This window comes from Condylura cristata, unplaced genomic scaffold (assembly GCF_000260355.1).
Source record: "Condylura cristata isolate star-nosed mole 26May11 unplaced genomic scaffold, ConCri1.0 scaffold00020, whole genome shotgun sequence".
Taxonomy (NCBI): Eukaryota; Metazoa; Chordata; class Mammalia; order Eulipotyphla; family Talpidae; genus Condylura; species Condylura cristata.
Window position 1 is genome coordinate 3,660,506 of NW_004567121.1, and position 15,644 is coordinate 3,676,149.

Genomic DNA, 15,644 nt, shown 5'->3' on the forward strand with positions numbered 1-15,644 from the left:
TGTAGACAGAATTTTCTCTTCCAACTGCAATGTTCTTTGGTAATGAATAGCCAGCCTCCAGTCTGCTACTGTATTTTCACAATCTGGCAACTGTTCATTGCTGAGCTCACTGAGAGAAGACCCAATTCTGTTTCTCCAGAATGAGGAAGAGCCAGGCCAGCCATGTCCCCAGCCAGGGTGCTAGGATTTCAGGTCAACCCATCGGTGTAGTTAGAATTCCCTTTCTGGCTTCTTGTATAAGAATCTTAGGGCTTTTTAGTTTTCATGATATTCAATAGTTCATGCAGATTTTAAAGAAAGTATTACTAGGGTCCGTTTTACCCTTGCAGGGAAGACTAAAATTAATAAAACCAAGTGACTCTTCTTACCTTAGAATTGTTAGATGACACCCAGAAACCAGTGTCTGCTGCTGGGAGAGTCCACTGCTGCCTGACCCTGCCCAGTCATGCTCACAGTGCTTGCCTAGGCCCAGACAGGGTCTGTGCAGCGTGGCTTCTTTGGCAGCGAGCCTCAAGGTACCTGCAGCCCTTTGGGAACTGCTGCCATCTTGCAGCTGGTGAGGCTCCAGGGTCGTGGCTCAGCGCTGCCTGAGCTGTCAGGCTTTTCCTGGAGATGTCTGACAGTGGCAAGTCCTAGCTACACCCCCAAGGCTCTGGCCCCCACCCGTGGGCCTTGTGAGCGTTCCCATTTTCAGATTAGGTGGCTGAGCACACATGATCATCTCTGAACAGCAGCTCTTTGAAATTTATCCTTTCTCACCATGCCACACACTTTTCTTATGCTCTGCATCAATCCCAGATTACTATCATTAGACCATTACCTATAAGGGTACAGGGTGAGGGAGGTGATGCTTATCTCCAAGACTTGGGGGCAGGTATGTATTAATTTGTACACACACGTGCATTTACATGTATCACACCCTACATATATACTACAAATATATGAGAAGTATAGATTTTTTTAAATTTTATTTTGAGATTTTTTTTTAAGATGGAGCCATCTTAAGTATCAGCTATTCATTGGAAGAGTGATTGCAGATTGGAAAGTAGCCGTGTGCTCATTGTGCTGTGGAATGACCTTTGTCAGACCACACAGGCTTGATTGCGGTCTGCTGCATGGGCTTCTGGCAAATTCATCATTTTTTATTGTGGTGTGTGGGCTCGGGGTATTGTTTCTTTCTGGGGTGCTTTGGTTTTCAGTTTTTGCATGTTTTCTTCATAGTCTGTCAAGGGCCCACCTTCAGGTTACCCTGGACAGTGTCCTCTGGGAAAGGTTCTCAGTCCTGACCTTGTCTCCAAGTGAGGCTGTGGAGGGTGCTGAACCCTCACCATCCTCTTCCCACAAGCCCAAAGGATATAACTCTCTGAGGGGACCAGTATTGTTAGGGAAACCCATAATTGGTATGTTAGACTAAGAAAGTGTAGCTTATGGCCTGCTGAATGAGCAGACACAGCCACTTACATGGGGTCCACAGGTTCTTCCTTCATTGTTTGAGTTCCCACTTTGCAGAAGTAAAACTGATGACAGGTGCAGTTCTAGTACATTCACATGAAGGAAGCAAAATCATAAGATTTATTACTTACAGATTCTAGGTACAGGGGCAGGGAGAAGTGGCGGGGCCATAGTGAGCCAGGAGAAGGGCAGGCCATGAGTGAGCAGGCTGATAACACCTATTGCGTATAGGATGGTTGGGGCAGAGGTCTCTAACTTTTCACAGTCTAGATTCTAGGTGGTTATTTTCAAATTACCCCAGGAAAAACAAAGTAGGTACTTGCACAGTGGAGTCCTAAGCTCTAGGCAGCCACTCTAAATAGCTGATTTCTCACCACAGGCAGCCCTTCAGTGAGAACTCGCAACTTCACTCTGTAGGAGGAGACCTCTGCATTGGTGCCTTTTACTTCGCCTTGCTCCCTTGGCATCTTCAGGTGTTCTGAAATTTGACTTCTAATATTGGATAGATTTGGGGTCTTATCTGAAGAGACTTGCATTTTATCATTTCATCTACACGGGTCAAATAATGCCAGCCGGGTCTCATGCAGACTGGGAGGTGGAATTGGCTCTCGGGGGGCAGGTGATGGTGCCAAGTAGTGAGTGGGCTGGAGCTTTGACATCAGATCTCAAGCTCTATGCATTGCTTGATTGCATATGGCAGGGAAAGAGAGGATTTTCAAAGCCATTGAGGTGCTCAGCTCTGTCCTCTGGCTTAGCACATTTTCTACCTCCTTTTCATCTTGTAAAACATTTTTCAAAGTTGAGAAAAAGGGGAGAGGGAAAGGAATACCAGTTTTGGGGGGACTTGCTAGTAGGGTCAGATATATGAAGATATGAAGGAAGTAGCACTGTGGGTGTATGCACAGAAAATTTGAGGTCTTGATTGGCCAAATGAGAAAACTGAGGTTCCTTTGCAGAGTTCAGCACAGACTGCTATTGCCCTTCCTTGTGACAAACTCTTTCCTGATATTAGCAGACTCAGTGTCTCCACTTCAGTGCTGCTTAGAAGCTGACAAATGAGGTTCTTAGGTGAAAGATTATGAGCATTTGGGTATGTCCTGAGTGTACACACACATACATACACATGGTAAGAGCACAGACATAGGAATATACATAAAAAGACTTCATTGTATTTTAAGATTTCAAGCGTCTACCAAATAGACACAAAGGATCTCATGAGATTTACTTTAGCTTATTGATAGCTAAATTGGCCTAGGGGAGCACCCCTCGTAACAGATGCTTTGTTTTTGTTAATGGGCTGGGGTTGAAGGGATGCTTCCATCCTCATTGATTCGAGAGAATCCCTTAGAATCTATTCTTAATCCTTTTAGTACATCATCTGGCTGCCAGTCTATCATCTACATACCACAGGACATCATCAGAGCCAAGGAGATCATTGCCCAGATTAACACCTTGAAAACCCAAGTGAGCTACTATGCAGAGCGGCTCTCGAGAGCAGCCAAGGACAGGTCTGCCACAGGCCTGGAAAGGACACTCGCCATCTTGGCAGACAAGGTAGGTGTGGCTTCCCTGCTGCATGTGGGGTAGGCGGGCTCCCTTAGGTTTGGGGAGACCCCTGGACACCTTCTGTGCTAGACTCATCCACACAAAGGGTGGAATGACCTTGAAGATCTAGTCTCAGGTCTGGTCCACACAAAGGCTTGGGAGGTTTGGTGATTTGTCCAGGGTCACAGAGCTGGATAGGAGCAGGTCAAGGACAGAGCCCCCGGCTCTGGCTCGCAGCTGCAGTTGTGTCTTCCAGTCAGCCCAGGGTGGTCGCTCACTGTGGAAGTTCCACTGTAGTCACTGCCTACTTAGCATATTTTCTTGGTCTCATTTATATTGCACTTAAATTTCAAAAATAGAAATCTGAGTTATTACAGACTATATGAACTATATAATTTTATTGGTTTATGTATAATCAGTAAACCAGCTTCTAATTAACTCTAATTTGATCCTGATTTTAAAAAATGTTTATGTATTAGTCCATACAGATTCTTTGACGAATGGTACTTTTTCAAATGATTTAATTTCTCTCTCCACACATACCCATAAACACATGTCCATGTGTGTTTGCCCAGTAAAAAGATTGGGAGCTGGGTGTTTGATCCACTTGGAAGAGAAAGATGGCAGAAGTAAAATTAAGAGCCACAGAAACCCTGCTGCATGCAGAATTCCCCAGAACCAAAAGTGCTGTGCCAACTCCCCTGAGCCCAGGTCTTCAGGCGTTAGAGGCAGAAGTAAGGCTTCATTCAGCATTGATCCTTGCCCCCTGGAATTAGAGACGATGTTCAGGAAAGCAGTGAGACACTGGCCCTTCTTCAGGAACTTCTCAGTGTCAGGCATAGAGATAGGTAGGCAATGAAGGATGTCAGGGAAGAGTCTTAAACTCCACTCATCCTCCTGGTTTTCTCCAGTCTTGGTGGGAAATTCTTGGTAATAGTCTATCCAGCTCGTCATGTGGCACCTTTAAGTTTAGATACACTTAAGACTGCAGCTCTTGAGTTGTTGGCATCATGGAGAAGGGTGGAAGGAGAGCGCTGGGCCTCAGGTTAGTTGGTGTGCTCTCAAAGAGGGCAGACCTGCCAGCCCTTGCTTGGGGACTCAGGGCCACGTCTGTGTGTCCCCACAGACCCGGCAGCTGGTCACGGTGTGTGACTGTAAGCTGCTGGCCAACTCCATCCATGGACTGAACGCCGCACGGCCTGACTACATTGCCTCGAAGGCCTCCCCGACTTCGACCGAGGAGGAGCAGGTGATGCTTAGGAATGACCAGGACACCCTCATGGCCAGGTGGACAGGCAGGAACAGCCGGTCTTCTCTGCAGGTGGATTGGCATGAGGAGGAGTGGGTGAGTCAGCTACCCAGGTCTTATACTGCTACTAAGCTTGAATTGAATAATGCAAAGCCTCTTCCCAGTTCCTTCCTCTCAGAGTTGCCTAAAGGGTTGAATTCTTTGCATACAAGCTCCAACTCTCCTTTCCAGTCAGCACTGGGACCCCCTGACTTAGGGAGGGAGACGTTAATTATATATATTATGTCTGTCTGAGGACATAATATCCTGTGTGCTGGGTCCACCTCAGACCTGGTTGTAAAGGGGGCTTTTCTCACTGGAGCCTTTTCCCAGTTGGAGGCTTCTGTCCTCTGCCTGGTGTTGGGACCCATTCTGTCCCTGACTAGTAAAGACCAGACAAGTCTCTCCTGCTTCTTCAGTGCTCTGCCCAAAGCTAACTCTCTGGGATTATTTGTATTTTTGTAGGTACAGGTGCAGCTGGGTGAGGATTTTGAGAGGCTGCTTCTGACACTGTCAGATTATTGCTTCCTTCCAGATTTGGCTCTGAGGGCCAGGATCTATATCTTCTGAGGAGTGACACATACTCCAACCCATTTTTATCATTTGTTGGGATGACTGTTTAGAGACTCTATTCTGTTGCGCTCTGAATTATTAGTCAGCATTGAAGTGTTCCTTTAGCCATGCTCTCGCCCACAGTATTCTGTGTGGGTGCCTGCAAACCTCTCCTAGATGTCCCTCCGCTCCACCCCACCTCCCCCATCTTAAGCTGCTTCCTTTCTTTTCTATCCAGGTGACCCCAGTCCTCTCCGTGTGATGGTAGTAGAAGTCTACAGAGAGGGAGGGGGGAGGAAAACTAACTTCCTGGCGCTATGGCCCTTTGCTGCCACTGGAAGGCACCAGGATGTCCTGTTGAGCCTTCAAGACAGTTACTAGCAAACATCTCTGAAACTCTTAAGAACAGTTATCACAGGCTTTGATTTGATGTTTGAATGAATACATATTTAATGGGGAGTTATGAATCATGTTGATATTTCTATATCTTGTGTTTTAATGAGTTCAGTGCCCTTGTGTGGGATCGATCAGGGATGGTTGGCTTTGTTTTCTGTTGTTCCTACTGGTGGAGCTCACCCAAATGGACTCTCTTTGTTTGGAAGGAGAAAGTGTGGCTGAATGTTGACAAGAGCCTGGAGTGCATCATTCAGCGGGTGGACAAGTTGCTGCAGAAGGAGCGCCTGCAAGATGAGGGCTGTGAGGATGTCTTCCCCTCCGCCGGAAGCTTCCCCAACAAGAAAGGTAACCGAGACAGCCACGCCTACTGGATCAGACCGGAGGACCCCTTCTGCGATGTCCCCTCCTCACCATGCCCCTCCACCATGCCCTCTGCTGCATGCCATCCTCACCCAACCACACGTGCGTATGCATTCACGCTTCCCATTTGTGTCACCTTCACCTCATGCTGCGTTGTTCTGTCTGTGTCTCGCACTCCATGTCCTCCCCCGACACAGACTGCAGGGAGGGTCTTTAGGTAGAGGGGGCGTCACAGTGCATGCTGTGGCAGTGAGGGTGGAGGCTCCTGTAGTATTCATGACCCTGAAGCCATGTATGTATCTGCATGTCTGGAAAGGCAGAATCTCAGGGCCCACCTGGGTCGCTGAACCGGCAGTGAGGCTTGGGTTCCTGGGTTTTTCTAGTGTGTAAATGAATCTGAGAGCTGAAGGGGGTTATGATTCAGAACCTTTCAGTGAGATTGCTTATTGCATCTAGTTAGTGGTCATAAAAAATGACCAGTCAAGGAACAGATGAAATGTGCAGGATACAGCAGGATGAGGCTATTAGCAGGCCCACTGGACTTGTCTAAAGACTGGCTGTCAGGGACTGGGCACACTTTTACCCGCAGAGCTATGTTGCATTGGGGCTTGTTGGTGACTCAGTAAGTGGTGGAACCACTTGTGCCTCTCTGGGGGGCTGAGTTAGGGCCTTCTGTTTGCTATCGCCCTCCAAAGTGGGACTGTCAGTAGCTGGCAAGACATTGGCATGAGGCAACCATTCTTCTATCTGCAGAGACACAGGGCTTAACCAGACACTCTGCCGCCTTACAGCCTTAAAACCTGGGAAGCATGTGTAGCGCTGGGCCTTCTGCCTTTCCTGTAGGCTGGAGAGAGCTCTGGCCAGGCAGTGGCGCCTTGCTGCAGACTAGCTTCTGCCTCCTCTGTGCTCTCCTTTGGGAGTGTTAACCCGTAACAAGTAAGGCCAGATGTGTCAGGGTAAGGCTTCGTGCTCCAAGGACTTCCAGTTTCTGAGCAACTTTCCTTCAAAGCAGAGACATGTTCTTTTACCAGAGCCTCTTGATAAGTCCTCCTTCATTTGTAATACATCCTTTGCCTTTTTAATCTGCTTGCAGTCTGTTTCCAGGGTATTATTTCACTTGTGCCTCTGTTTTAGCAGTGTTCACATTCTCTACTTTTCCATGTGTAAGGGATGATAGCTTCAGTTTCTCAAACCTGTAATTGGTTCATGGAGCTATTTTGTCTCTGTTGGTGTTCTCATTTTTTTTTTTTACGTACATTGTGTTTCTGTTTAAAATTTTCTGGAAGTTCACTGCTCATTTCTCTTTGATACTGCCTTGCTTGTAATTTAAAAATGTTTCTGAAGATATAAGGAGTAATTTATTTGGTTTTTTAAATGCAGTAGATAAGTTTATTTCATCAAATTTACTATTACATCTATTATTTAAATGCTTATTTTTTTTCTCAGCACTTCCTATATTCAAATATAGACAAATTTAACTGCCATTTTAAAGGATTTTAAACAAGCATTTACTGATGGCATTTAGGGATAGACTTGAAATTGTGTATGCTGTACAAATCAGCTCTGTTGTGATAATGAGAATGTGAAGCATGCATTTGACAGAGTCTAACTCTGTGGATCAGTATTCAAGTTATGAAAACATGTGCCAATATATTAACTGTGGATGATTCTTAACTTAAAACATCTTGAGCATAGCCAGAAAGCTCTTCAGCTATCAGCATGACCTGAGAGTCAGAAAGAACCAACCAGGAGCCACTGATTTTACTAAATATTGTCCAGAAGGGCCAGAGTCTGGTACTGTCTTAACTTTTTATATCATCCCAAGTTACTGGGACAGTTGTTCCGGCCCATTGAGAAGACTGAGTTCACACCAGTATATTTATTACATATAAACAACTCTGTGCTGCTTTGAAAGGCATCACCAATTTCCCTTTCAGATTTCCCTTTCAGTTCTGTACCTTGTCCTGAGTCTGTGTTTTCACATGTCTCCAAGGAGTTGCCCTGCCTCTTAGCCTGCCTGGTGGATGGGGTCACCACAGCCAGTGTGTAGGAACATACTGACAGGCCCTTGCCAGCTGGGTCCAGAGGCTTCTAAGGTCTCTCTTTCCTCCCCTCATGTGCCCCACATCCCTTCTAATCATGCCCATCACCAGCTTCCAGGATTTGGTGAGCTCCACCACATTCTACATGCACACACCCTTCGTTTGCATCGTCCCGTAAGTGTCACTCAAACCTGGAGTCAGCTTTTTCTTAACCTGAAGTCTCTCAGTTGCACCCAGGTTTGTGTGCTTCTGTTAGTATGTGCTAAATCCTGCGTGCACATGGAGACAAAGACCGTAGTGGTCATCAAACCTCAAAGGACTCCATGACCTAAGACAAGTTATAATCCACCGGTCCAGGAATACCAGAGGAGCGCCAGCTTGCTTTCCTTTTAACTGAAGAGGAATTTGCCAAACTGTGCTTAACCCATAAGGACTTCTCAGGAGTGATCCCAGCTGTGCTGTTTGGGATCTTCCCTACAGAAGATCATTAAAAAGAGGCTACTAGACCTTCCTCTTCATTTACCAGGAATTTTAGAGGAAGGGTTATGGGGAGGCAAAGATCTGCATCTTCTCAGGGCCTAGGAGACATGTGTTTAGACAAGTTGCCCCACATCACTGTACACCACTGTGGTGGGTTCCTCTCCTGTTAGGTAGTAATGGCCTCAAACTATTTGGGCTCTGATGAAATTGTAGAAATCTTCAACTCACAGATGTCTTCAATTTTGCTCTATTTCTGTCTCCTTTGTCAGGTTAAGAAGGCATTGCTAAAGATGATTAGGAAGGAATGATCCTTTTACCCCTTCTGGACAATCCAGGTTATAAATGTGTCCATAAAACTGGTTCTGGCTATTTGTAGGGATTGGAAACCACTCATTTTAATATCCCAAAGATGCTCTTTGAACTGAAGTTTAAATATATACTTTTATTCCAAATGATCCCTTTTCAAACTTGTTTTCTTTCAGGTGGCACACACACCCAGTTAAGCAGGACTATAAGTTTTTAAGGGAAATGTGAAATTAAAATGAGTACTTCCCAATGTGACTCATTGTAGATGAAATTGAATTAAAGTTGGTATTCTCTGAGGCACTAGAGGGAGATTTTAATTCTAGACTCCTCCCAATCATAAGTTATATGTTTGGTTTAAAACTTAAAGATCCGTGTAGATGTCTGTAGTATATTGGCTTCATGACTGGATCCTGCATTTGGATCTCTGTGGTCAGGGTTTGACTCAGGCCAAACCTGTCATCAGGGCAGTGGCCCCTGAGTTGTGACTGCTCGAAGTGCTGCTCAGTGTCTCTCACTACAAGTTCGCTTCCAGATGTTATGAGCCCACATGGGACGCAGTCACATACAATGTGATAAATGTCGGTGCCTGTCACATTGTGGTATGTTAGTTTGCTCACCCCAAAGAGCATTTTATGTTGACACGTCAACAACATGAATGCCCACACCAGTGACTTGGGCAGGCTGCCTCCGAGCAGTCGGAGTGCTTTGGTGTGACTTCTTGGGGAAGAGGCAGTTTAGCCTCCTCACTACAAGCTGCTAAAAATGCAGCTGCTCTAAGCGTTGAGTTGTTCCTGTTTGAACTGTGTGCTGCTCCTTAATCATCCGTGTTGCCCTCCATTTCTGTGCAGATTGCAGCCCCCCTCCTGAAGAGTCCAGCGCAGGTACGTGGTTTCCCTTCAAGGCTTCTGTGGATGTCCTTTTAATACTCAGGTAGTGTTTGTAGCTCAGTTAATGCAGATAACTTTGTGCTCCCACAGTGAGGACACTATTTTAGGAGTTTCGTCATTGTGAGGCATGTGGCAACTTCCCTTAGGTTGGTTTGGGGCGAGTTGGGCTGGGAGTAGTGGCCTCAGGCAGGCTACCCCGTGAGTCTTTGTCACTTCCTGTTCTAAAGCCTTTCGGCTGATTAATGTCCCTGACTGCATTGGGCTTCCTGAGGTGGGTGACCTGATTGAGAGAGGTACCTATTTGAAAACGATCCTTCCTGTGACTTTACCTGAACTTGGAAGCATTATGTGGAGGAAATGGTCAGATAACAGTAGCCACCCAAGTATCATAAGGTTCACAATTACCCAGCCTCCTCTCCTCTGGATCTGACTCAGCTTTAGAATTATTACCAGGCATTGCTATGAACTTCAGTTGGAGTAAATACTAGAAATGGGGTGTATATTTGCTATATTTGCATGTAGAAATCAGTGTTTATGGTTCTAGTTCAGGGGTCGGCAAACTAGCCCTGAGTCTAATCTTGTCCACTCTCTGCTCTTGTAAAGAATGTTTTATTTGAATGGACATTTGTGTCCACTCATTCACCTGCTGTTTATGTTTGCATGGCTGCTTTTCTGGGGGCAATGCCTGCATTTAGTTATAACAGAGGTCCCTCCCTTACCTCCGTCCTCCAAACCTAAAATATTTGCTCTTTAACACTTTACAGAAAGTGTGCCGACCCCTGTTCTAGTTCATACTGAGTTTCTTGGAGTTGGCTTGTTCTCCCAGGGTGAGCATGAGACACCCCCACCCCGCATAATACGTGTTTCTTTCCCTTACACTCCAAAAAACAGCTGTATAACAAGTCTGATGATACATATTTCTGACTGGATATAAATATGTGTTTGCAGGAAACCTGCTTTATATCTACAGAGTGGCAAGTTGGTAACTATGGGATTTACCAAACTATTCTTAGTAATTGTTTATGAATCCTCTCAGTTCACACAACACTGTAAATTCATGTCAGCTTTTTGTGATGACTTCTGACAGCAACCCCAGAATTCCATTCAGAGTTAGCTCACCTATGGGATTACATGACTGGGTACGTCATATACCTCCACTTTGTTTTCAGTCTCATCAGTTTCTCTTACCCATGGAAGTCAGTGTGGGGTCTTTAACCCAGGGTCCCTGGGTCTTTAGGGTCTCTGAGACCTTGGTACCTGCACAGATCCCCTCTGCCACACCTGTGTGCCTTCTTGTCTCTGGGCTTCCAGTATTCCTCAGCTTAACTTCAGAGGAGGCTGGTCCCCTCACATGGAGCTGATTTCCCCAGACCCTTGGTAGGACCACACCCAGAAGGACCAGAAAAGGAGCTTGTGGCATCATGAACTTGCCCATATAGAAGAAGCTCACAGTTCAACTAAACTCAGAGTTTCTTGAAGTTTGTAGGGCTAATGGGAAGTCTCGTATAGTCCCAGGCAGCATAGAAATAGGGCCACGCTTGTAGAACTCTCCTTATCTAACATCTGCTATGTCATTTGTAGAAGCACTAGTGACTTTTCCATAATTAATGTCAAATGGACTTGTCAAGAGTGTTCTTGGCTTTTCCCACAGAGCTGTATTTAATCTGAGTTAAGACTAACACACACTTTCTCTTTTTCTCTCTGTCTACCTTTTCCCTTCTTTCACCATCACCTAATAATGGGGGAAAACAAGCAGAATACAGATTTTAAACCGTCCATTAAAGTTATCAAAAGTAGTGTGGTCCAGGTACTGGCCACCAATCAGAAGTGTTCAAGCAACTAGATAAGAAGCTTGACACTCCGAAGTTAATCACTTACATCACTGAGAACACTGTTTACTTAACTGATTTTTTTTTTTCATAGCAGTACTTCCACAACAGAGGAAGCAGAGTGTAATCCCATAACTAATCCTGATATCCTAGACATCCTTACTTAAGAAGGTTTTGGTAGAAATCCTATTATGCCTGAAATTCATTTTGCTTAGAAGTTCTTTATTTTAGTATTTCCTCATATTGACTGAACATGTATTACCCCCAAAGGTGCACTCTGTTCAGCAGAAAGCAGCCTGACAGATGCACTTCTTTTTTTATTTCTAGGAAGACACTTACCCTTCCTGAGCCTGTTTCCCTACCCATCTCTGTTCACTCTTGAAAATACAGTTATAAAGTGAAGTTAATAGGAATAGCAGAAATGGTGGTTGATGACTTTAATGAACTCTGCCCCCATCCAGACTTGAATGAGCCCTTTTCTGGGTCAGTGTCAGGCTGTCAACCCAACTGCACTTCCTCAGGACACACTCTCCGTGTTTGCTAGCTAGCTTTGCTGTACTCTGACTTCTTCAATGTTTTCCCCCCAATGTAGTATAGCTGAGTCATTCTTAGATGCATTTTTTTATTATTATTAAAAAGGAGTAGACTAAGTTAAAATGGTTAAAAAGGTGTAAGAAGAACACTTACTTAGAGACGACCAGTTGTATATTCTGATCATGTTCAGGTTAAAATTATATGGGTCCATATTGGTTACATATGCATGTTAAGTGGAAAACAAAGTAAAATTAGCAGCATTTGCTCTAGAAGCATTTACTTCCTAATGAATAATAGTCTTAACAACTACTACCGTTGCCCAAACTGTTCATTAAAACTTAATTGCTATTCCCCTTTTTTGACAGTTTGAATCTAATTAATATGGTTCAACAGAGTTTTTCAGAGAAACAAAAAAATGGGTATCTAAGAATTTTGGAGGAAGAAAGGGACTTGGATATTTTCTAGGACAGCACTCCCATTTTACCAAGAAGGACCCACGTGACTGAGGTGTCCAAGGCTCATGTTTTCCAAGCCCCTTGGTTCAGTGTTCTTTGTCACCATGGTTTATTTGCTAAGACCTTTCTGCTATAGATATTCTAAATTTAAGACTGTTTTTTTCCATTGCAGATGTAAAAGCTTAGCCAATACACTGTGCTGCATATTCCGTTAGATCATTTCCAAATTTTGAGTTGCCACATACCCTTAAAAAATCAATATTAGCCAAATACTCAAATTTTTTCCTGCTTCTTAGTGTTTCTTTAAATTTGTTTCTCAACAAAATGCTACCCATACAGTAGCATTTTGAGAGGGCTTTTAGGTTCTGTTTAAGACAGAGCTTACCCTCTGGGAGCTGGTCCTCCCCATGACCCCCGGCCATCCCTGAGTGCCCTGGTGCCTTTGGGCTTCCCGTGGCTGGCAAACTCATCCCAGAGGCTGTGCGCTGCCTGCTGTCACCCACTGCTTCTGCCACGTTGGGGCAGTGGGCTAAGCCAGTGCTGCAGACCAAGTGCCTATTTCTGGGTTTGGTGATGGTTAAAAATAAAACCTATGAGACCATGTAGTCTAAATAGGAAGGAAGAAAAGCCAAAGCCAAAAATACCTTTGAGTCTGTTTTTTCTCCTCTGAGGTTCTATTTTTTTTTTTTTTTTTTTTTTTAAAGATTTATTTATTTATTCATACAGAACTGGGGTACAGGCCAGAGGCTCAGGGGCGGTGAGAGGCTTCACCAGAGACAGAGTGGGGAGCAGAACAGGCAGATCGACGAAGTACACTGCTGAGGGGAGCAGCGGGCGGGTCAGGAGAGGTCTGGCTCGCCATGTGGTCTCCTCCGGGGCAGGCGGCAGGCGGGAATCGAACTCATGCGGAAGTGGCTTCAGATTCTCAGTGCTGTGCTTTAACCCGCTGCGCCACCAGGGAGGGCCTGAGGTTCTATTTTTAAAAAGTTGTTTTGGTACAGGGTCAAAGTTAACCTTATTTTTTAAAAAAAAAGAATCCTAAGCTATAAATAGATGGCAACCAGGCAGGAAAAGTGGGTGCAGAAAGGAGGATTCTAGGGCTGAAAACTCAGGAAGCCACGGGGATGGTCTTTCCCTAGATGTAGAATGTGAGAACTTAGCTCAGTTGCATAAAAGGCCAGGTGAGGGTGGCATTGTCCTGTGCCCAGGCCAGCTAGGGCACCACCCCCCGCTCCCCCAGGTACAGGAGTTAGGGCACTGGGGCAGGGAGTAGGCTGTGCAGACAAAGAATTTTCATGCTTAGTCATTACTTGCAGAACTTTTTTTTTGTTTTCCTCAAGTGGAATAGGCTTGAGTATTTATATACAGGATCCTCACTAGTTTGGGGAGACCAGCCGTCATGGAATCATGCTGATGTTAGAATTTACTGGAAAAGCTTCCGACCAGAAGTTTAGAAACTGGGTTACTTCCAGGTGTTACTTGGTGCCAATTCTGGGCAGAGTGTAGCCAAGCAGAATTAGAAGCTGCAGAAGAGGTAGCGAACGGGGGAGTGGGGAGGCCCCTATGGAGGTTAGGCGACAGGTAACTTGTTAAGCCTCCACCGCCTCATTCTTAAAATCTTCCTCTAAAACAACTTCCTCATGCCCAGGTGAATGGAGCGAGGCCCTGTACCCTCTGCTGACCACCCTCACAGACTGTGTGGCCATGATGAGTGACAAGGCCAAGAAGGCAATGGTCTTCCTGCTCATGCAGGACAGTGCTCCCACCATAGCCACGTACCTGAGCCTGCAGTACCGCCGTGACGTGGTCTTCTGCCAAACGGTAAGCCCTCGGGAGTGCCACACCGGAGGCCCCAGGCGCCTGCTCCCTCAGCAAGCACAGCTTAGAAGACGTCCCCTCAGGTGGCGGTGTTTTCTCCTGTCTCCTTAGTGGAGAAGTCTAGCTGTCAGTACGGAGGGGTGGGGCCCATTTCATCAGTATGTATTTAGGAGGGCCTGATTGCACACCCGCGCCCTCTGAAGAGCTGGGACTAATGGAATGTGCACATCAGCTGTCCTTGGATGGAGGCGGGGGGGTGGATTGTGGGCAGCATAGGCCTCTTCGCCACCATTTTTTACCTCCTACAGAGGAGTTTAGTGAGAGACATAGATGTTTGTTGTCAATGCAGTCAGTGTTCTTGTTTGTAAAACAGCAGGGGCCTTAGTTTTGCAGCCCGGGCACAACTTTAACGATTTCTGTTATCCTTCAGAGAAGGGCAGAATTTAAATGAATGTCATCAGTTTCTTAGATGCCAACAATGAAATTAGCAAAGAGGTAGAGGGTTGGGTTGGTTTTCTGCAGTTTCCCCCACCTGTCCTGGTAAGGCATCTTCATCCCACAGAAAATCTCCCTCTGAGGAAATTTAGAGCCTCCTGTCAGCCTCCTATCACCTCTTACTCCTGTTCTTTGTGTGGTTAACTCAATTTCCAGCCAGAACTGGTATGGATCTGTGATTATATGGACCCTTTCACTGTGGGGAATTAATTCAAGTTTCTGGAAGCTTCTCATTGAGTAGTAACCCACACAGATCAGGTAACTTCTGAGCTGGGACAGAACCAAAATTACCTTTGGGAGCAACAGGAGCAGCGGCCTGGAGTGCTGCCCTTCTTCCCTTGGCCTCTGCCACGTGTGGTCCCCACTGTCCAGGCCCTGGAAGGACAGGGGTGCTGCTGAAGCCTGGGGAGGCCGGGGAGGCAGGGGAGCTCAGGGCCCAGGGCGTGGCCCGAGCTGACTGCTCTCCAGTGGGGAGAGGTCTGCTCAGCACGTGTCTCCCGCACAGCTGACGGCCCTCATCTGCGGCTTCATCATCAAGCTGCGGAACTGCCTGCATGACGACGGCTTCCTGCGGCAGCTCTACACCATCGGGTTGCTCGCCCAGTTCGAAAGCCTGCTGAGCACCTACGGTGAGACCCCAGGACCCCACAGCCTGTGCCCCTGGGGCCTCTGGTTCGTGAACAGCACTGATGTGTGTGTGGCTTTTGACCTTTCTGCCTCAATGTTTCTCTGATTACCACAGTCATAGATGCCAATTAAATAAATACAGATATCACCACAATGGGTAACAGCCACTTGAAAATCCTCTGCAGTCACATCCTCCTCTCCTCTTGGTGAGTGGTGATGTTGCTGGGAATGGATGACAAGTATTCACACAGTAACTTCTACGGGGCACTTGGGCTGTTTCCCAATTGTTACCATCAACACAGAACTGCCATCCATCTCTGCCCATAAGTCTTTGTGCCCCTGTAGGCCCATATCTACAGCCACTAAATTATTAGGAGGAAAGTTTGCTGGGTCAAAGGATTGGGATGTTTTGAAATTTCATATGTATTTCCAAATGTCCTCTAAGAAGACTTGCTATATTCATTTTTTTTTTCTGACAAGGTAAAAATGGGTAACTTTTTTTTTTTTTTTAAAGATTTATTTATTTATGCATACAGAACTGGGGTACAGGTCAGAGGCTCAGGGCGGTGAGAGGCTTC

General features: G+C 45.8%; 1 protein-coding gene across 7 annotated transcripts in view; it reads left to right on the plus strand.

Annotated features, from left to right (window-relative positions):
• INPP4A (inositol polyphosphate-4-phosphatase, type I, 107kDa) overlaps nt 1-15,644 on the plus strand; it is a 111,055-nt gene that overhangs the window by 77,412 nt on the left and 17,999 nt on the right. For 3 of the 7 annotated variants that reach the window (XM_012727427.1, XM_004686148.2, XM_012727428.1), the window contains 6 exons: nt 2,823-3,006; nt 4,124-4,342; nt 5,440-5,695; nt 9,270-9,302; nt 13,775-13,947; nt 14,945-15,068. In XM_012727427.1, coding sequence (XP_012582881.1) covers nt 2,823-3,006; nt 4,124-4,342; nt 5,440-5,695; nt 9,270-9,302; nt 13,775-13,947; nt 14,945-15,068 — 989 coding nt within the window. The remainder of the gene's footprint in view (nt 1-2,822; nt 3,007-4,123; nt 4,343-5,439; nt 5,696-9,269; nt 9,303-13,774; nt 13,948-14,944; nt 15,069-15,644) is intronic. The other 4 variants (XM_012727431.1, XM_004686151.2, XM_012727429.1 and 1 more) reach the window with 2 other exon arrangements.